Here is a 23,492-nt window from a genome sequence, read left to right as displayed (position 1 = left end):
GTCAAGTAAGTGTTGTAGCAATCGGAATCTACGAGCAGTTTCTTGTCGTTTCAGTCTTGTGTGTGGATTCCAAGTAAGTCTCTTGTCAAGATGGAGGCCTAAGTATCGAATCTGTAAAGTCGAAAGATGAATTTAATATCTTCGAAACATAATTCCTTGCAAAAGAATCTTAGAAAAACAAACGATAATAAACGGTTGATTTAAGACAAGAATTAACTTCTTTAAGATATAGAAGGGATCAAATTATTATTAGTATTAAATAGATTATAATTTTTGTATTATTAATTTTTTTTTCGGTTGGCTCTAAAGACCATGTTGATTTTTGGCTGCTTCCACCAGCCTTCTCCACGCCTGCCTATCTTAGGTTACTGCTTTCCAGTTTGCTGCATGCAGCTCTTTGGTATCTTTGTCGATTCTGTCTCTACAACTGGTTTTGGCATCCTACACTATCTCTTGCCAACTATAGGATCTATTGTTAAACATTTATATTATATTATTAACACAAATATCAATTGATCCACTTTTACTCTATTCTCAAGGAGATAACTTATAAAATTTGTTTTCATATTATTATTACATTATTTCAGTATAGGACTCCAATGGGAGTCTTGGCCGAAAAAAAAAAAAAAAAAATTTACATTATTTCCTCACAACAATACTAATGTTTTTGAATATAACTTAATCATTGATGTCAAATATCCTCAAAATGTTTCTTTTGCAGCCTAATTTCCCATGCCATATCTTTAAAAACAAAATAAGAGAGAGAGAAATGCTTTATTCAATCATGCTGCCCAAATACATCGGGCTGCTACATTACATAGCATAGTAATCAATCCGTGATCGGACACATATATTTTCATAATATAATAAAAAAGAAAGAAAACAGTTTATTTTTTCCCCACAGTTTCCTTTTACAATCAATTTCAATCTACACAACAAATATAAATATTTCAATTCATTCCTTTTTTTCCTTCTCTTTCTTTTCCATTCCATTTCACTATTTCACAATTTTTCATTTGATCGACAAATTTACTCTCCCGAATTCGCCCTCTCAGATCCTCTCTAGTGACACGTTAAACAAATTCACAATTAAAATGTGAGATCAAACTAGAAAAATAATAGTCACAGCAGAAGATCAGTTTACAGTAAAGCAAAGAAATAAATACATTTTACCAAAAGATAAAATAATACATAGATTTAAAGGAAAATATAATAAAAAGTTGGTTAAAAGATATACTAATAATGATTAAATAATTTAATGAATAAATAAGTTAAAACACACAAATCGACAAACTCACATACTATAATAAATAAATAAAACAATGAATAATCTCCCAGCTAATTCTTATGCAGGTGATGATGTAGTCTAATCTATCAGTCAGTCAGTCAGTCTGTCTGTCTGTCTGTCTGTCTTTAAAAGGTTGGTACAGGAAACTACCCAGCATGTATTTTCTTGATTAAAATGATTAGTTTCCAAATTTTGTATAAATTGAAATTTTGGTGTCATCTTCTGAGGAATGAGAAGTACTATTGAATATTAAAATCATTTTCAGTAATCTTAAGTTATAATTTACGTAATCATGTTTTTTTAACCGTTTTACCTTTTAGTCTTTAGGCTAAGGAGATCTTTTATTTTTTTTATCAAACGAGCTGATTAGTTAATTTTTAAGAGTAAAACGAATTATGTACAAAATTGTTTAAAGGTTTAATTAATTAATGTTTAAACATTTACTAGACAAACGGTCTAAACTTCCAATCCATTACAGAAGTCTGATCTACATGACTATTATAAAACCTATCTGGACACACCGAGTTGAGCTTAAGGACTCCTCACGAATCCAATCCTTACAGTCCAAAATGCTTCGTAAAATTCTTAATGCTCCTTACTTTGTCACAAATCAAGTTATCCATCAGGATGATACAATATCCCATATGTTGGCGATTTGGCCAGAACCAGATACCAATCATTCCATGAGAAACTTCCCAACCACCCAAACTCACTTGTTTCTTACCCGGCTTCTACTTCATTACCTAATAATCCTCCCCTCCCAGGCGTCTGAAAAGAAGATGGGGTTGAGATCTTCTCCTCTAGAAATGTTATTAGAGTTCTATCAATGGGTAGATTCTCTACATGTTTGAATCATTTTATTTTTTCATTTACAGTAAATTTACTTGTTGTATATATTTTTATATAATTGTAAAAGACATATAAATATATTATAAAAAGAGAAAAAAATACAATGAAGATTTCAAATAGTCTCCAAGACAAAAACTTTCGAATACTGATTCAATAATTTTTTTCTCTCTTAATATGAATATGGTATATCGAAGAGTAAAAATAAATCATGAAAATAATAATGCATATATCGATCAACACCGACAATTTCTGCATATATATATATAAGTTATCTTTTACTGAAGTGATAACTAAAAATAATAGGAGAGAGAGGAGTGCGAAGGGAAACGCTTGAGATAAACACAAAGACTGAGTTTAGTATTTTATTTATTTTTTTCCGATCCCTTTAAAACAGAAAAAACATTAAATTATTGGTTGCATTACGTATGGTTACATAATTCAAATTGTGTATTACCTTTTTCTACGGTTGGTACTTTAAGGTTACGCTGAAATACTTATCTAGTCGTTGTGATGTGTCCGTTCCATATTAATACTACTAGACAAAATCCGGAGGTGAGGGGCCTCCTTTGGTAGATTAAGCAAACAAGAGAAAAATAAAACAGTTAATATAAAAGACAAAAGATAATGTTAAATAATAATAAAAACGATCAGAAGTAAAAAAAAATGTAATGGAGGGGGGGGGGGGGGGGAACACGAGAACAAAGGAGTTGTAGAGCAATGTTTACAGGGTTTTTGGAACCTTTCCTGCCCTGCCACCTCGCAGGAAGGGGGCAATGGGGTGATAGTTCGGAAAACTGGTTTGAAGGAAGCAGAGATCTTGATGTCTCCGTGTGATGTGTACTGATTTTATTTGGTTCAGTATGTCCATATATACATCAAAATCAACTGATCTAGTCGATCACCTGACGGCCTTTGTCAGTTGACATCTTGCCTAACTTGTATATATATTCGGTTAATCGAGCAAGAACAAATATTGTATATCCACAAGCACTGTGAAAATAAACTTATTAGAAACATGTGCTTTTGTTTTTATTTCTTTTACGTTTAGTCAAACTGAGCCGTAGCAAGACCTGGCCGGGTACAGCTAGTACAGAATAAAAGGTACTAAGCCAGTAAGTCAATTTTAGAGAAAAAGTTCTGTTACATCCTACATTCCGGCCTTACAGGCTATTCTCACTCTCTCTCTCTTACAGACACAGCATTTTACGATACTTGGTCAATTGGACTAATTATTAAAATATGTAATTTCGTTGAGAACAAAGATTTAAAATTTTCCACGATCGCAAAGCTTTCCCTTACTACATATAGTGAAAGTAAAAACAAACATAATAGAGCACTTTTCTTAAATTATGTTTTTATATCAATAGTGATAAAATTTATTTCGATTTGAAGGAATTACTTAAAATTTTAAATTTAGATGGTCATGAATTTAATAACCTATGACGTACATTCTCAAATATATTTGTTAATGGCTGTGTAAACATACTCGAATAAAACTGATCATAAGTGTTTTTGAAAATTCAATTAAATCAGCTCAAAATCAGGAGTTTTTATTTTGCATACACAAGGTAATTGGACACGGCAAAAATTAAATCATACATTTTTAATTGCAGATTTCAAATAGCAATGAAGTTTTTATATAATTGTATGCATTAATTTAAATTTATTGCATTAGTGTAACAGATTGAACGTGAGTTACGGATCACTGGAGAACAGAGGCATGAGATTGGAATAGAGAGAATAGCGTAGATTGGGTTGAGAACAGAAAAAAAAAGGAAAGAATGAACAAGGGAAATGTAATATGACTTTGTACCAGAAGTGGAAGGAGGCATACAAATCTAATAAAATTGTTTAAAAAGACATTAGAAACATATTTTAATTAGATTATAGTTAATTATTGTTAGAAAAATAACAATAAAATTGTTTGTATCTTTGTTAACATATGTTACTGATCGTATATCCATATGCTCATACATTCTATAGTATAATTATGCCGTGTTTTTGCTTGAGATTTCAAGTAGCCAAAAATTTTAAGCTACTTGACCAACGTCATCATCATTTGATCCTTTGCGGTGGTTTGTTAAATAAAACTGTCTATGCTGCATTACAAAAATGTCCAACACAAATATATGCTCTAATATTGGAGTGTAATATTTGTAACTGCAGATGTAATATGTAACTGGAGAGCATTACAGCTTCGTTCAACGAAAAAGGGAAATTGGCTGTTGAAAGTTTCAGAAAAAATACCAAATTTCATGAATTGAAAATTTTTATAATTTTAGAATCAGAAAATTGTAAAAAAGATTCATCAGCTTGATGTATACAATATAAAATTGTGAATCAGTCAACTTGGCTAAAATGAAAACCGAGTCCAATACTCATGGTTATCAACTTCACTAACAGCCATCCAAATATATATAATGAGCAAATACATGTAAGTTTAGGTGTATCTCATTATTTTCGTATATTATTATAACTTTTTTTTATTAATTAATATTATGAAGAAGAAATGTTATGATAAATAAACAAATTTACTGTATAAAATGTTATTAATGAAGTAATATACAAAAAAATAAAAAATTAGATATAGTATTATGTACATGAAAAACAAATGTTTCTGGATTTATCAATTATCATTAACATATAATTCTAGTTCCATTCATAATATACTGTAATTATTTAGGAATTTCATATTAAATCTAATATTTAATTAAGTAGGACTGCTGAATTAAGAGGGGAAACGTGTAGCATTAACCCACAAAGAAAAAGTTAATTTTTTTTAATCGTTTTATAGTAAATCTACCACATTTTTATCCTAAGCAAAACAAACGTTCTATTTCTAATTATATTTTTAAAATCATTCCGAACTGAAAAAGATTTCAATTGAATATTTTTTCACCGTTTAATGCGATTTAACCAGTTTAGTTTGATTTTAAGTAAATAATGTGTTTTTAGTAGCAAATTATGAAATTTGAATTAGTGTTTTTTTATTGCTACTATCAGAAAATTAAAGCCTAAAATGATTGAGTCAAATAATCTTCACTCCTGACCATTTTTTAACAGTTTTGTATGGCAGACATCGTTGAGTATAGTTTCAATTCCACATAAAACAGTAAAATTCTTTCCTTCATTTTTAAACAATTTTTAATTTTTTTTTTAGAGGCTCCTCTAAAGACAAGATCTGCTCCTGCGCATTACCAATATATTTCTAAAATTTGCAGTTCAATCTATTTAAGTTTGAGATTATTTACGGTTCATTATCTATCTTTTTAGGAGACTTGAAAGGAGAATTAACTAACCACTTAGTTGATTTAACTTTAGAACGTAAATAGTTTTAATATTTCCTGACAAAATTGTCAATAAATCATTTTGATTCCGTAAAATTAATGAGTGACTTATTTATTTATTATTATTATTATTATTATTTTTTTGTTTTGAAAGAATTGTCTTGGTCGAGTGTGTACTTATATTGGGCCAAATATATTTATTAATAATTGAGCGGTTTGTTTCATAAATTTTGACGCTATTTTTTCTTCCAAAAATTTGTAAACGCATTCCCGAAGCATAATATCAGATACTATGGTTTATTAGATATGTTAAAATATTTGTATAAGGCATTCTATTCGGGACAGACAATTAGCAAGACAAGTTTTAGACTACAGGATAACTGGCCATAGATGCAATTCCGCATTTATTTCCTTTGTTCCTGACAATTCTGAAGTAGCCATTCTCTCCCCAGATTGAGCTCCAGGAGTTCTTCACAATCCAGTAGTCCTGTCCTCCTTCTGACCCGTAACCGACAACTAAGACAGCATGGTTTAGTGCGAAGGGGTTGCAAGAGTCATCGTCGAAGATACCTAAGCAAAAATAGAGAAGTGAAGATAATTCAAGATTGAAGATTAAACTTAAGTATAAGTATTTTTGTATATATTTTTTCTGCTTTAGTATTTTTTTTTTTTACTCTAACCACTCAAACCTCCTAGTTTCTAATCTTGCATCCTCTTCCATTCTTGACAATCCTCCGAGGCGCCTGAAAAGAAGATGGCCACGAGACCAGCTAATGTAAAATGTCATTAGAGTGCTACCAATGGGTAGTTGCTCTACATGACTGTAACACTCCATTTTAACTAAGATCAAATTTACTGAATGTATTATGTAATATACAGTTGTAAATTTCAATAAAGATATTTAAAAAAAAAGAGTCCTTTTTTAGGAAAAAAAAAGTTAGCTTCCACACTCAAGGGCAATAGATATCCATTGTCCATTCATACAATATATATAAGTGTGTGGGTGTATGTGTGTTTCCACATACATTATTTACAAATAAAAAACATATAAAAATAAACAAAACACTATATTACATATTTTAATAATAATTAGATAGATTAACTAAATAATAGTAAATTAAGTAAACATCTAAGATGAAAAAAACTTAAGTTAAGTAAAGTAATATGTAATAAATAGAGTGCACATGAACCTATATATAATGTTAATATTCTTCCGAGGAAACTCATAGCTTTGCCTTCCAAATATGGAAGATGGATGGGAGAGGAGAGGGTACTTGAGCTACAGCCAATCAGTACTTGAGTGACGAAGCCGGACGTCACTAGAAATTATATTTACACAAATGTTCAACAAAGATTTCGGAGCCGGTATCGTTTCGACGTTATAGGAGGATTTGGGGATGGGTGGCTTGAGCAGAATAAGGATTATACTAAGGAATTAGGAAGATGCGTAAACTTCTGACAAAGGTTAGGCAATTTAGATGGAATGGAGTAAAAAACAAATAGAGTATTGATTTCATAGTGTAAGGTTATTTTCCAAACACAGTAAAAAGTATTGCTTATTATTCGAAGGACTTTACAAAAAAAAAAAAAATGGAAAATTCAGTTATTCCCCACAGTTTAAGTCTGTAGGTCTAAATAGGTTTCGGTATTGTCTTGTAAATCAAAAGTTTGATGTCATCTAAATGATAATGATAAATTATGTAGAAGATGGTCAGGTTTGCGGTCAAAAGATAAACAAAAAAAGTATCAACTATTTTTTTTCTGACTTTAAGAGCTTTATTAGCGCTGTTCAAGTTGATAGCTTTGTCGAATTTTTGACAAAAGTCTAAAAAACTGAAAAACTCGCAAAACTATCAACCTAAACAGCCCTTATAGAGCTCTACGAAGTGGGACAAAACTTCAGAAAATAAATAGTTGTTAACTATTTTTGGTTATCTTTTATTCTTATATTTATTATTCTTCCCAAACCTGACCATCATTATTTGAAATTATAAGGTCGTATATTTATGATATTGATAAATAATTTTCTGTTCAGTATTCTATTCAATTTGCCTCGTAGGTGAGGATATTTTCTTTTAGTAAATAATAATAATAATAAATGTGTTCATAATTTGCAAGGTTTTTTTTTTTAATAACCCCCAGAAGCTTACGGGCTAAAGTTAGGCAATTTAGATGGAATGAGGTAAAAAACAAATAAAGTATTGATTTCATAGTGTAAGGTTATTTTCCAAACACAGTAAAAAGTATTACTTATTATTCGAAGGACTTTAAACTGAAAAAAAAAAAAATGGAAAATTCAGTTATTCTCCACAGTTTAAGTCTGTAGGTCTAAATAGGTTTCGGTATTGTCTTGTAAATCAAAAGTTTGATGCCATCTAAATGATAGTGATAAGTTATGTAGAAGATGGTCAGGTTTGCGGTCAAAAGACAAACAAAAATAGTTAACAACTATTTTTTCTGACGTTTTGCCCCACTTCGTAGAGCTTTATTAAAGCTGTTCAAGTTGATAGCTTTGTCGACTTTTTGACAAAAGTCTAAAAAAGTGAAAAAGTCGCAAAACTATCAACTTGAACAGCCCTTATAGAGATCTACGAAGTGGGGCAAAACTTCAGAAAATAAATAGTTGTTAACAATTTTTGGTTCAATCTTTTGACCGCAAACCTGACCATCACTATTTGAAATTATACGGTCGTGTATTTATGATATTGATAAATAATTTTCTGTTCAGTATTCTATTCAATTGGCCTCGTAGGTGAGGATATTTTCTTTTAATAAATAATAATAATAATAAATGTGTTCATAATTTGCAAGGTTTTTTTTTTTAATAACCCTTGTCAATCGTTTTAAGCTCCTTTTCTTCTTGATGGGGTGCTAAACTATAGATTAGCCAAGCTGTAAAATATAAATATGTACTAAAACAAAACCTACAAATAGTAAGGTTAACATTATCCATACACTTGCTTCTAATTACCTCCTTTATATTTGGACAAATTAACAGTGGCATGGATGCCAACAGATATTGGACCAATATCTACAACAGCTGCCTGAAGTGCTGCTTCTGAAGGCACTAGCGACCGATATCCTCGTAGAGTCGCCCCAACTCCACCCTTCTGGAATCTGCACGGACCTTCCTGTGGGTGAAGCATATATCTATCAATAGTTGGACTTTTTAGATATTTATATATTATAAGACATAATGGGAAAACATAAATGAGCATTAAACTTCTCTATTCGAACTGGCTAGAGCGCAGAATCCCACAGGTGATAACAGTGACAGTTTCTGGGTAATGGCCAGTTCACATAAATATAATTATGGTTGTGAAATACTTTCCTGAATACTCCATAGAATACCTTAGCTTTAACAATAATTAACAGAAATTTACTGAAGACTATTTAGCACGGTGGTAGTCGTGTGTGTAACGGAGTTAATAAAGCTTCAAGAGAAGCAGGCAGGACCCGGTATCCCCTCCAATGCGAATTCTTCAGCTTCCTCTTCAGCTTTTTAAACAGTTTAGAAAGAGCACTGCAATGTGCTGATGCGTCGTAATTGTATTTTTCTTTCATTATCCTGGTGAGCTTATATACTCATTTACATAAATGGAGTAACCGTTATAGTACAAGAGCCCAAGAAAAGAAAAAAGTCAGTTATCTCGCCCCAATTTTGGATTACTTTGATAAAAACTATATATAATAACTAATCAAAATAGATGTCAAAAATAGACAAATTTTTATTTTTCAAATTTATATTCATATGTGTATATAATAATAACTACTAGTCCTACAAAGATAAACATTATTAACTAGTTTATATTAAATATTACTAGCTTTAATTTGAGCGCTGGCAGACATTAGTACGTCAAATGGTCTCTGAAATGAAGTTTTTCATAAATCAAACTTATTGTCTGAACAACTATAAATCAATTTATTTGAGCAAATATCGTGAAAACTACTATTCCTACGATGGTAAAGGTCATAAACTTCTGTATAGTCCATTATACTAGCTTTAATTTGAGTGCTAATTGTCATCTGTACGTCACATAGTTCCTGAGACATAGATTTCTCAAAATAAATTAACTAACTACTAATCTTTCAGTAGATTTTTAAGACATTTTGCTTTTTAAAAAGCTATATCTCAAGACCTATTTAACGTAAATAATTATTTTAAGGCTCATATTTTAGAAAATTTGCTCATCTTTGAATGGTGTTCTCTTAGGTTTTCTTGTGTTTCTACTTTTTATGATATAGAGCTCCGAATGAAAAATTAGTTTTTTTTATCGCTTTCAAAAAGCCGTCATTTTTTATTTCCCCTACCTATACTTGGCAGACTCATCAATTTTGACTATTAATTACACATAGTTTTCACTAAAGTAATCGAAAATTGGGATGAGATAACTGACTTTTTTCTTCCCGGCTCTTATACTATTACTAGGTGTTATGTTTCCACTTTATACGATTGTTTATATTCCCTAACAAAATACATGGGACTATCAATATCATATTTATTTATATAAAAAAAATAAAAAAATATTTTTCATTTGAAGAGATTACAACGTAAACAGCCCACTAGACGTTATGGCATCAGTAGCTTAGTTCCAAACACGCCCAGTTACACTTAGCAACTGTAAAGAGATAAAAAAAAAAAAAAAAATCATATTTCATCAAAACAGCTAAAATTTCGGTTTTTGTGGGCAGGTGGTCTCAAAATTTTACTGTAATTAATTTCACAAGGCCTGGTAGTGTATGAATCCATTTATAGCTGTTGTCTTAACGAAAGAGCTATTGTATTGGAGGTTGAAACTACGTGGCAATGTGGAAACTATATCCAACTCATTTTGAAAAGGAAAAATTCCGTGAATTACGTTATTACGGAGCTAGTCATATCACTACTTAACTTGATTACTAGCTCATGTGACAAAAAAACAAAAGTTTTGATTGTATTTAGAATTGGAAGTATTCCAAAGATAGTATAGTAGACTAAGGTCATTTTCTTCATTGAGGTCGTCCTAAGTTAATTTGTAATTATCTACAGTCTGCTGTAATGTATGTGGTCCTATTACGGCCTAGTGCCGAAAAATAATGTAAAGATGGGGTTATAAAAAAAAGATTTAGTATCTGTTTCTTTATGTAGAAAAGACATCACAAAAGGAGGTAATGGAAGAAAGGGTTCTGCAATTCACTTGTGTAGCTTTGTAGTCGAAGGGCACACATCGTTGCAATTTTTGAGGTAAGTTCTCATGTTTCTTGTAAATGACATATTTGAGCTAGCTGAGAACCTCTTGATAATTTATATAGCTAAGGATCTCTACGTTGAGGATATTACAAGGGATTTGTTGTTAAAATAAAGTAGGTTTACTTCAGTAAAAGCAGGGGGTTACCCTTATATAGCCTGTGATTCCTAGCTAGGCCATATTAGGACACCATTTGTTTTCTGTTGTTCTCAAGCATATTTTTCTTTATAACAATGCTATTTTGTAAGTAATTAATTGTTCCTTTCTGTGCAAATGGCTTCTCTACCGGTAAAGAAAAGAGAAAAATTGACACAAGGGCAACTAAAAAATGCATTGAAAGCAATGAAAGAAAGAATGTCATCTTACAAAGCAGCTGTGCTGTTTGGGGTCCCAAGGCGTACTCTGAGAAGACATAATATACTTCCAACATTATATCCGAAAGCCGAAATCGGATAGGAGGGAAGTTCTATCTGAATCTGACGAAATGAAACTAGGACGCAGGATTCACGGGTTTGCTAATGTGGGGATGCCAATGAGGAGGTCAGTTTTCACTATTATATGCATGAAAGACTTAACACATCCATTTGCTCTTCATTTGTCAAACTTATGTCCACCAATTGTGTGGTGGGTATGACAACCGACTTGACAGGATTTATGCATGTCCAGAATGGGAAAAGTATCCTCTTAAATTTGTTCGTATGATATGAATACCTTCTGCAATCAATTTTTTTAAATAATTTGAATCGTCTTGAAATGTAATTTTGATTTTTCCTTGATAACAAAAATAAAGTTTCCTGTGTTTTTAGGACCTCTGGTCCTAATATAATCAATTGATAATGGTTGGAGTGAACGCCCGAAATTCCCTCTCAATTCATTTCCTTATTTTATTTTGAAATTAGATAGATTATTCTATCTGTAGGTAAAACTTCAGGCTAATCGATTGGATATTAAGTGGCCTACAACTGTTCAAACCTTAGGTCGGCCATATTTGGACAATCTATGAAATACCTCAACAAAAATGTTTTAAAAAAATCTTTTATTTGTCATATGAGCCACTATTCAAGCAAAATAGTTATATGACCTTGTATATATATTGTAAACCCTCTTTTTTAATGAATAGATATTTTTTATTTATAAATGATTTTTAGTATGTTTCGTTTCAGTATTATTTATTTGTCGTATTAAACCAAAAAGGAAGCTAACCAATTTTGATCAGTCAAATATGGTGTAAAGATGAATCGTTCAAAATATTCAAGATTGCGGCACGGGTCCTTCTGAAGTCTGTTTGAATTACTGCTTTGTTGAGTACGTAGATTGAAATGTTTTCAAGTTTTGTTGTTTCTTTAACACGATTATAATCCAAATTAATTCAGGAAGAAATATAAGACGATAACAATTATTGATGAAGTATTTACATCGGGAATCAGCGAAAGTTAATTAGAGCGATTGTGATACAATAGAGTTTTTTTTTTATCGACGAGTGAACGTTGAAGATATACATAGGAAGAGATCACTCGTTGTTTGGATGGTAGTTGTATTGGACGTGTCCTGGAAGAGGTGTCTCCAGGAAGAGGTGGTGCGGACTACCCTTTGTCAGTGGTAGATATCTAGAAAAAGAATCCAAGGAGATCATATCATTAAAGGATCATTTTGGTTTGGATCACCGGTGGATTGGACGTATCCTGGAAGTTAGGAAGAGGACCAGAACTAAGACAACCAGAACCATCATTCATCAAAGAAGCATATATAATTGGTTAGTCTGCTCTACCTAGGATTTAAGTATATTGTATATTGAGATATAGAGTCCATAATATTATATATAATTTAAAATAAAATTCTCATATCTATTTAATATTTAATCTTTTCATTAAACCTTGTCATCTTCAAAGCTATATTTTAGATCAGAGAGTAGAATAAAACTTTTAAATTTCCTTTTATTTACTTTAAATAATTCTTGAATATTACAATTTTAAAGTTAAAATGAAAGGATATCTTTGTGCCTATTTTATTTTATTGAATGACAAACTATTGAGATATCCTTCAGTTTTCCTATTTTCCTTTTACTATTGCTAGTTTTGGATATCACATACTGAACCAGACAAGAACCACTATTTCTTGGTGATCTGTCGAGGTTTTTTTCACTTTATGCTTCTAAGATTACTACATTATATGTTTAATACTGTGGTTCTCCACACGGTAGCAGCGATGACCTTTCTGGATAGTTCTGACTTATGTTCTGACTACTGCCGCAAGTATTATAAACCGTTTGGATAATAATTGGAAGCATCGTATAAGAAGTTTTTTAATTTATGTCTTATGCGTTGTATTTTATTGGTTCCTTTATTTCATTCCCTACTTTATCAATAATTGTATTGAAATTTACATATGAACCCTCATAAGAATAAATCCGAAAAATCATAGTACTTCTCCAAGTAACATTTGTTTGTTGCCATGTATATGAAACAATTATTCTTCTCATAAAATGGAGATTAAAAAATAATTATCCAATATTGGATAACTTTGTTAAGAAAAAATAAGTTATCAATAGAATATGTTTTGTACTAAGTCTAAAAAGCAACTTTAGAAACAGTTTTAATAATTCATTATCATTACCGTATTACGTTACATTCCGTTTACTCCTAATGTAGCATCGTGAGCCCCATTCTGTTCTTCTTGATAAAAATTAAACGCTATCTATTTTATGCGCTTTAGATGGTCTAGTCCTTTAGTCTCAGGAACCTCACACATCATCATCATAATCATCGTAATCATTTTATCCCCTTCATCACTTGCGCAGTGTGTAGACACGATTTGTAGAGTCTGTACCAGATGTCTCGTTCTTGGACCCTCTCCCTTCTCCTATTCCAGTCCATATCCCGGCTCCTAAATGCTTCCTTAACCATAAGTGGTCCATCTTAAAGAGGTATCCGAGCCACTTTAGCTTGTACTCCTCTAGGATGCTCTCATCCGGTTTGACTCCCAGGCTAGTGGTGCTGTTCCGTACTCTATCTCGTCATTTCCTTCCTTCCACTTTACAAAGATAACGCATATCCATGGATTGAATCCGGCTCTTGTGTTTGGAGGTAAGGGTCCACGGTTCGGAAGAGTAGGAAAGAATATGGAGGAACGTCAATTTATAGATCATCATTTTAGTTTTTCTCGTCACCCTCCTTTTACCCAGGAAACTCGTTCGAAGCAAACTAAATATTCTTCCAGCTGCATTGATTCTTTGAGAAACTTCTTCTGCGAGGTTTCTTTCCTATCATCATACAATTGGTCTTTACGGTCCAATTTTCATGTTTATCGTGGCCATTTCCTCTTGAAGAACATTTATGTTGTGAGGAAGCTCACACCAATACACTAATTACACCGTACTACATGCACCAATACACTAATTGCACCGTGCTACACGCATCTCCACCCTACAGAGTAAGCTGAATAACCTACTAAATAAAAATAAAAACCGATCTAAATCTTAGGAATTATGGTCAGAGCTAACACTAAATAAATTTCACAATAACATTAAAAACAACCGGTAAATTGCACTAAACCTATTGATGTGATTAAATAATACAATTATGACTATGAAAATTAGTTTACTTCTCCTTCATATGGATATGATTGTTCAGTGTCTATCCCGTAGTTCTGTAGAATGTAGTGAAAGGCGTTGTTCATGTTTCCACCATGGCAGCCATTGTTGCCCTGTGGCCTAGAACAGTCCACCAGATTCTGTTCGCTCAGGGACACTAATTGGCCTGTCTTCAGGAAATGCTGCGCTTCCAAAGAACCAGTCTATATGAAAAAACAAATAACTGTTAAGGAGTAGGCTACTTCTAATAGTACATAATTTTATTATAATTATAATTGCAAAAAGCGGAATGCATAAATGCAAAACTGGGACACATCCCAATAACTACTTCCCAACTGTTCTAAAAACACCCTATTCGAGAAATTAAATTAATAGATAATAACCTATTTTTACTTATAGTTAGTAAACTATATAAAATAGATAGTACAAGAGCCGGGAAGAAAAAAAGGTAGTTATCTCACCCCAATTTTTGATTACTTCAATGAAAACTGTGTATAATTACTAGTCAAAATTGATGAGTCTCCAAGTATACGTAGGGGGATTAAAAAATGGCGGCTGTTTCAAAACCTTAAAAAAACGTTGATTTTTCATTTGAAGCTCTATATCTTCAAAACTACCAACAACACTAGAAAATTTAAGAGAATATTATTTAATGAAGAGTAAATTTGCTGAAATAGCCCTAAAAGAGCAATTTACGTCCAATAGTTCTCGAGATATAGATTTTTAAAAAGCAAAATTTCTTAAGAATCTACTGAAAGATTAGTAGTTCGTTAATTTATTTTGAGAAATCAATACCTCAGGAACTATGTGACGTACAGAAGTTCTTTACACGTACCTTCGTAGGAATAGTAGTTTTCATGATATTTTCTAAAATAAATTGATTTATAGTTGTTCGGACAATAAGTTTGATTTATGAAAAACTTTATTTCAGAAACCATGGACGTACCGATGTCTGCCAGCTCTCAAATTAAAGCTAGTTAACTTTACTACATAATGGGTAATAACGTTTATCTTTGTAGGAGTAGTACTTTTTATGATAATTGATTTTTGAAAACATATATCTCTAGTTCCCTAAGGCGTACATTTGTCTGCCAACTCTCAAAATAAAGGAAATTTAACTTACTATAAAGTAGTTTATGACACTTATCTTCGTAGGAGTAGTAGTTTTTATGATATTCTCATATAAATATAAATTAGGCAAATGAAAAGTTGTCCAAATAACTATAAATCAATTTATTTTAGCAAATTTCATGTAAACTATTACTCCTACGAAGATAAACATTATAAACTACTTAATAGTTCATTAAACTAGCTTTGATTTGAGTGCTAATAGACATCTGTACGGGAAATGGTTTTTGAGATATTGATTTTTCAAATTAAAGTCACTAACTACTGATCTTTTGGTAGGTCCCATACAACATTTTTAATGTAGCTTTTTAAAAAGCTATATCTCCATAACTATTCATATTTTAGAAAATTTACTCTTCTTCAAATGACTACGTTCTCTTCGGTTTTCTTGTCCTGTTCCTACTTTTTAAGATATAGAGCTCCGAATGAAAAATTAGTTTTTTTTATCGCTTTAAGACAGCCGCCATTTTTTATTCCACCTACCTATACTTGGCAGACTTATCAGTTTTGACTGGTAATTATACATAGTTTTCATTAAAGTAATCAAAAATTGGGGTGAGATAACTGCCTTTTTTCTCCTCTTGGGCTCTTGTACTAAGAGATCTTCGGTTTTGGTCAATCAAAACTACCATATCCTTATTAATCTATAACGGCTCGAAAAGAAACAGTACTAGCCTTCTAGTCCTGGTGTCATCTAATGAAATTGAATTATAGTATTGTTTAACATATCATTATGTATTCATTATATTATTCAAAATTGTAAATATTGATGAAATTTTAAATATTTATTGATTAAATATATAATATAAATATCTTGAAAGTTACAGAACAGAAATGTTATGTAACTCTATGTTCATGGTGTCCCATAAATGAGTGGTCATATTGTTATACAATGTCATATATACTTTACCTTATGAGGAACAAAAAAAGTCTATATGACCCATAGTCCGATTCTCAACAGTATGGGATAAAAATTTTCAATATAACATCATGGAATGCTTATTTTATTTTTTGGCAGAACTCATTACATTTATAGGAAATTTTTCATCTTTTATTTGCTCCTTCTCCTTAAGGGAGCTTTAAATTAGGTTTATTTGAGTTTTAAAAAAAATCAGCACACAAGATAACAGCTAAGAACACAAAATTTGAATTTTATTCCATACTGTTGAGAATCAGACAATGGGTCATATATACTTTTTTGTTCCGCATAAGGTGTAATATCTGTTCCCACAATATGATCCCTCATTTATGGGCATCCTGTATTTTAGTCAGCTCCTGATGTCAATATCTGACTTGGATCTATTAGGTTGCTATCTCCCTCAGAATCAAGAGAAGAAATCAGAGGGCCTATAGAACAACCATCCTAGTAGATAAGTACTCATTTACACCTTCTAATACTTACACTAGAAAAAGATAATATTTCCATTGAATTCTAGTCCTTACATAATGCTATTTTTTATTAATACACTGTAATTTCTATTTTTGAGGAATTAATAAAAAAAATAATCAAGATCGTCTAGTGTTTCATTTCAAAGCCGGACATTAACAAAGGAATTCTTCAACTAGAATAGTAATATAAATTTCAAACATTTTTACAACAGACCAGTTATGTTGATAGTCTAGATATGGTGAGAGAGGACTAAAGTATTCAGTAAACAATATTAACAGATTTGAAGGCTATGTCCAAACTAGCCGAGGATATTAGAAGTAATAAATGGAGAAGAATATGGTTTAGGTTGTGTTAATGAAAAACAAACAATTAAAAAAATGTGTCAACTATTTATTTTTCTCACTATTTACCCTTCCCCCACTTCTGCACATTGTAGCTACCTCCTTATTCCCGTCCATGATACTATAGTACAAATGCCCAAGAGGGCCAAGAATATAAAAATCTTGGAAAGGATTTTTATATCCTTATATACCACAATCTTTACATCAGTTTTATTTACCTAACTGCATACTTATACATCAGTTACAGCTACAATGTATGGTTTTTTTTTCTGCTAATGAATAACAACTATGTGGATCGAAACATCAACTGTTAATTAGTTGATGACACTATTTTTAATTTTTCCTGACCGCAACCCAAACCATTTACTTCTTTATTCGCAAGTGATTCACCATCTAAGTGTACATGAATATAAAATAATTATGTTAGGAAACTCACAGCAGAGAAGGCATAACATGAACCACATCTGTCTTGGTTCTTGACTCCAGTTACTGCACCTTTCAGTCTCCAGTCGAAGCTCTCTGGATAGGCTATATCTTTACCATTGAAAAATGCGTCTATAGCAGGAAGGTGTTCTGTAGTTCCTTGGAATCCTGTGATTTCATCTAGTTCTTCAGGAGTCTGGATTTAGGATTGATAGTAGCACAATTATTAGTTCTAATATTGACTATTAATATTTCTTGTATAGTAATACATTTATTGAGTAATATTAACTTATAAAATATTGTAGTAGTTCACTATTTTTGAGTAATATGTAATTGATCTCCCTGTACGTACTATATTAATCTTAATAAAATTAGCAGCAAAGTGTAATCTTTATAAGATAAATAATAAATCTTAAATTGTATTTATTGACTGATATTAACTTATAAAATAAATATAGTTTTAAAAATAACAATTATATATCTTGAGCAGTAAGCTTTCTTCTGTTTCCATGATATTTTTTTACGATAGTTGATTCTAGCTCATACTAAAGTTTAAAACATTGTTTAAATCAGTCAGTTTAAAACATTGTAGAAATCAGTCAGTTAAATATAAGCACAAAATAGGTAAATGTTTAAATTAAAATTAGTTTAAAATACACTCCCTATAAAGTTTCACAAAAATATTTGTAGTTTCCATAATCAGAGTATTGCAGGTTTGAGGTCATTTTCATAGCGATGAAGGTGTCTACTATATATTTCAGTAAAATATTTTTACCAAAATTAATGATTTATCATACAAAACATGCATATTTAAAGAAATTATATTTAATTAAACTACAAAACAGAAAACACAGTCTTACAAAATCTGAGAACATGTTTATTTCTTTTTCATATGTCACAATTCCAGCTTGAGGATGTTATGTCTGTCCATCTCCTTTAAATTCTCTATAAATATGCTCATTCGCACATCATCCTCTTTCTGACTGTAGTTTTTCCCATACCCGATCTAAAGACAATACAAACTTCTCTTAGTTAATTTCAGGTACATTAAAATATATTATTAGTCCAAAAGTTTTACTAACCTTATAAAACTCCCACATTTTGTCAAAACCCTCATTTCGGTGATCAGATGACCTTAAAGTCAAAGTTATGCAAAATAAAAAAATACCAACGGCCAACCAGGCTAGCAGAAACATCCCATATCGAAATACTCCTTTCCTACAAATACTAAAACATAATTCAAATGTTAGATATCACCAAAATAATTTTTAATTATTTTTTTTTAAATGGCAGAACATAATTCCTGTGAATGTCAATTTAAACCATCTTTAAAACCATTTAATGCTTATGTGCAAATCACTTAATGATTCTTATATATACACTTGACCACTTTGTTTTATGAAATTGAATGAGTATTTCAATAAAAGTATAATATAAGTTTTAATTTAACATGCATATATAAAAATCTGATGTGTCCTATCACAAGACTTCCAACAAACATTTAGTTTGCTGTGTCCTATCACAAGACTTCCAACAAACATATAGTTTGCTCTTTCTTCGCTAATATTAGTCTGATTAAAACTTATTTTGTATAATTAATTAATTTATCTTCCAAATTTAATCGTCCAAGCAGACATACGTGAACGACATTGTTTTCTTTATTTTAAATACACTATATCATTGCTAATAGTGTTCCGTTGTAGACTTTTTTTTTTTTAATTTGTATTTTATCAACACTGTTACAACCGTTACAACGCTAGTCAATGCACATTTTTGGCTGTTAAGTGCACAGACGTTGGCTGCAAAAACACCTCAGCATTAGGATCGGTCCTCCCGTTTAAGCGATAATATAAAGGTAAACAGATGGCAAAAAATAGAATTTTTTGACATGAAAACTGGATACCGAAAATTTGATTCAAAACCTTTCTAACTAGATGGTAAGAAAGGTTTTTTTCAGAACCCCTCCTATTAAAATTTGATATAAAATACGGTAACATTCAATTATTTTTTTTTAATACAATTCTGATATTTTACTAATTTCTAAATTTACAGTGATGTTATGGAAGCACATATAACTGACAAAACACGCCTACTTTTTTGCCAGAAGGAGTTGAGGCTACTGGAATTTTAAAATTTAAGTTATTTAAAAATTACGTTGCCAACATAAATATTTAATATAAGAAATATTGAATTTTCGCTATTTCTATTTAAGGTATGATAAGAAAAGAACAAATATTTAAGGAAACATAAAAAAAATAAACTAAATTACAAAATTAAATTGTTATTATTTTATCTGTTTGTATAAATTCCACTGTACCGACAGTTGGTTTTATCAGTGCTGAGTTTATCTCATTCTGAAAAAAAAACTAAAGTGCTTTCTTCCGGTAACTTGATTCAGAAATGATTGAGTGAGAAAAAACCTGTCATCCACACATAAGTCGTATGACTGAATTACTAAGAGAATATATTTAGAAATATACCAGCAATTGGAAATATTTCAATCCAATTCTCATCAGCAATTTAATCGTAACAAAGGGCACATTAAATACGTAATCATAGCTTCACGTAATAAAAATTATATTTAAATAAATAATAAATTGAATATTAGTATGCTATCGCCTTTACTTACCAATCAGATTTTGGATCATTGACTTCAACAATAGTTTCCCTGTAGTTTTTATCATTTATTTTAACGTATGATGATATATCAGGCATTTTCTTTTATTTTTTATGTTATGATGTAGATTTAAGATCTGTCCATAATCATAAAAAAAAACAATTAATTCACACATATTTTAAGAGGCTAAAATACGTTCTGAGACTTGAATGAAAATATCAATAGATTTGATACTAGCAAAAGTCGGAAAAATAACTTCTTATTTTATTTTGTATTGACCAATTCCATTGATACTACCATAACCTTGCAGTATTTTTTAACAAACAGAGTATCTTTGGGACTGTTTGCAGAAGGCACGCAGTAGATAAAGTAACCATAGACTATGGTACTATCTTTGGATTACGTTCAATACAAAATATATACATATTTTAAATTGTACCTCTATCTAAAAAAAAATAAAGTTTCGATTAAAGTTATAGGTAATTTTAAGAACCACTAAAATTGCCTTTGAAAATCATAAATCAAAGTACTTATTTGGAGGACGAAAAACTTTATTATAAATACAAATTTGTACTTCCCAACTTCATCAGGTTGCTAATCACACAACATACTTATTTTAGTCTAATCAGACAATATTTTTAATCTTACGATAAATAAGCCTAGACAAGTATACAATAATAAATATAAACAGTAGTAATATATAATACTAGAATATGACTTTTTTCTCCTTTTTTTATTTTTTTTTTCTTCGTTTCATCTCTTTGGTTCTTATTCAAAACTGTCAAACAGATAATAAATTCATTAAACTTCAAGATTCACTGAAAAACTTTAAAATTGAAAAACATATGCCTTTACATACGTCAGTGTATCTTCCTTACAATACCTACTGGACTAATAAGAAAATAATTACTTGCTAAAATATTTGTTATACATTATACACAATGATTCAAGATTCAAGATAATTTTTTTTTTTTATTTTACAATACCGAAGTTCTCCGAATCAAAATTGTTAACTTCCGTTTTAAGTTTTAGATACTAAGCAACACATTTGTCTGTGCCCGTCTGTTAATCTATAGTCTATAATAAACTTGTGTTCGGGAATGATCAATCGAATCTTTCATTAAATTTTGTTAAATTGTTCAGAGATTGTTTGGGTAGATACATGTTGGTATCAATTGGTTGATCCCATATAAAATTTATCATATTCTGTAAACTATTTCTGCTTACGGATGCTTAAACATATTTTTCTTGGTACTCCTATTTTTCAAAAACGTCTGATTGAAAAAGGTAAATTGAAGATTAGTGAGAAATTGTCTAGTAATAATAAAATGATGAAATTCTATCCAATACTTCACCATGCACTAAAGTATTTTTTTTTTTATACGTATGGTTCAAACACAGATCAGGGGATAGGTTATACTAAAATTTATATGAAAATAAAAATAAAGAAATTTATACTTACACCTTGAAATGTAAGTAATAATGTACCTACCAATGCAGGAGCGATGATGAAGCTATACCGACCCATTTTTTTTTTTAATTATTGGGTTTGACATTTGATAAATAAACTGTTGGGTTGAGCCGTGTTTGAACAAACACTGAAATAAAGAAGTTAAGAAAAGTACATTCATGCACTGTGAAGTAAAAGAAGTTGATGGAATTTAATTAAATTAATAATGAACCTTCTTCATACTGACCCTCTCTTCCCTCCAAATTTAGGCCAAATCTGACCGTTTTCGAATTATAGGTGTAAAGAGATATATATGTTTGGGCATGGCATAAGCAAAAGTAGTGTCTGATAAAATCGATGTGGGACTAAATTTAAACCAACGTGCACAATCTCCAAAATTTGACTGTTTATCTAAAAACGGAAACGGGACTAATTTTGTTCCTTGATATTTAAAACCTAAAGCAGGAGTGAAAATTTTCGATTCTGAGGACATAATTTCCTTTCGTTTTCTGCATTTAAGAGAAGCGTAGTGGGAAAGCAAAATACTGCACATTGAAAGGCGATTTCTAATTTGCACTTAAATGAAATAATATGTAACTCACAAGACAATCAGTATCAGTGTTCACGGTCTGGTTTCTTTCAACTCTCTAAAGCCGTGGAGGAAGGATGTATTCCTGATAGACATTTTGCTCATTATCGGTTGAGTCACATGTTATTCGGATTCCATTCGGCAATGAAACACTTTCCTTTAAGGAAAAGTCCCATATTAACTGTAAGTCATATTCTCGCAATTGTAGAAAAAAAAAATATACAATTTATTTTCGATTAATCATCTACTAATCTTATCTCTGGAGTGCTGATAAGCAGCCTTAGAAAAGTCAGGGAGTGGTGTAAGTAGTCTACAGCATTATGCTTTCTTAATGCCAAATTTAACTTAGCATTTAATATAATCAATAAGAATGAATTGATTGCTTTAAAATCACAACTTTTTTTTTCTCGTACTTTTACCTAAAATAATTTAATTTGAAATATACATAGATCCTTACATCCTTCATTACATTTGGGCACCTCCACCGGCATCCTTTACCTTCATTCATCATTTTTTTTCGATTTTCTAAAATGGCTCAAAATATTTTGATTAAACTCTCTATGAATCAATAAGCAATTAAGTGCTTTCAAATATCAGGTTGGTCTTATGCTCATTTAAATAGTCTAACAGGATTTAAATGCCAAATATTCAAATAATCTTCCTCTAAATTACCTTTAATTTTGTAAATAAAAAAATACCAGTTCTCATTGTAAGCAAGATCACCATTGTCCATACAATGGTTAAATACAAATATTAATTTTTTTTTTATTTCTAAAGGAGAGAAAAAGAAAATGTATTCGAGTGGGGAAATGCTATCTTTCCCAATAGCATTTCCGTTTCCTTATCTTTTGTAAACTGTTGTATTCTTCGAAGGAACAAAATTTACATTCGTTATTCTTACCCCGAGAAACCATGAAATACAAATTTTTATAACTGAAACTTAAAAAAGTTGTAATAATTTTTATCTTTCCAGTACTATAAAATTTTCGTTTCGAAAATCGCAAAAATTTCAAGAAGAGCCCACAAAACTTGGGCGCTTTAATAGGTCAGCAAGTGAAGGTTGTCTGATGCACGCACTGCACTAGATTTGTTCTAATTTCTCTATGTTTATACTTTATGGAGGGTAGTTACCATTTCAATAATAACTTTTTGTAATCTAGCCCAAGACTGGTTTTGACATGAACTTGTCCTTCTTGAATCTACTACAGGAAATTCGAAAGCTGAGCTATGATATCATCATTCAAAAATTTTAATTTTGCCTCATGATTTCATCACTTACAAAAATAAAATAACTTTTTTTTACTATTGAGATT

At 30.7% G+C, this 23,492-nt stretch overlaps 1 protein-coding gene across 1 annotated transcript; it reads right to left on the bottom strand.

Annotated features, from left to right (window-relative positions):
- Positions 1-4,667: 4,667 nt before the first annotated feature.
- Positions 4,668-22,351, bottom strand: LOC106689926 (digestive cysteine proteinase 2). The gene is made up of 8 exons (XM_067045062.1): positions 22,193-22,351; positions 20,153-20,276; positions 18,606-18,750; positions 18,384-18,529; positions 17,537-17,719; positions 14,253-14,444; positions 8,396-8,555; positions 4,668-5,994 (listed from the first exon to the last, which is right to left on the bottom strand). The coding sequence occupies exons 4-8, from the start codon at positions 18,396-18,398 to the stop codon at positions 5,789-5,791; spliced, it is 756 nt and encodes a 251-aa protein (XP_066901163.1). The 5' UTR covers positions 18,399-18,529; positions 18,606-18,750; positions 20,153-20,276; positions 22,193-22,351; the 3' UTR covers positions 4,668-5,788.
- Between the last annotated feature and the right edge of the window lie 1,141 nt (positions 22,352-23,492).

This window comes from Halyomorpha halys, unplaced genomic scaffold (assembly GCF_000696795.3).
Source record: "Halyomorpha halys isolate HHAL.00 unplaced genomic scaffold, Hhal_1.1 Scaffold1526.1, whole genome shotgun sequence".
NCBI lineage: Eukaryota > Metazoa > Arthropoda > Insecta > Hemiptera > Pentatomidae > Halyomorpha > Halyomorpha halys.
This window is presented reverse-complemented; position numbering and strand designations above follow the sequence as displayed.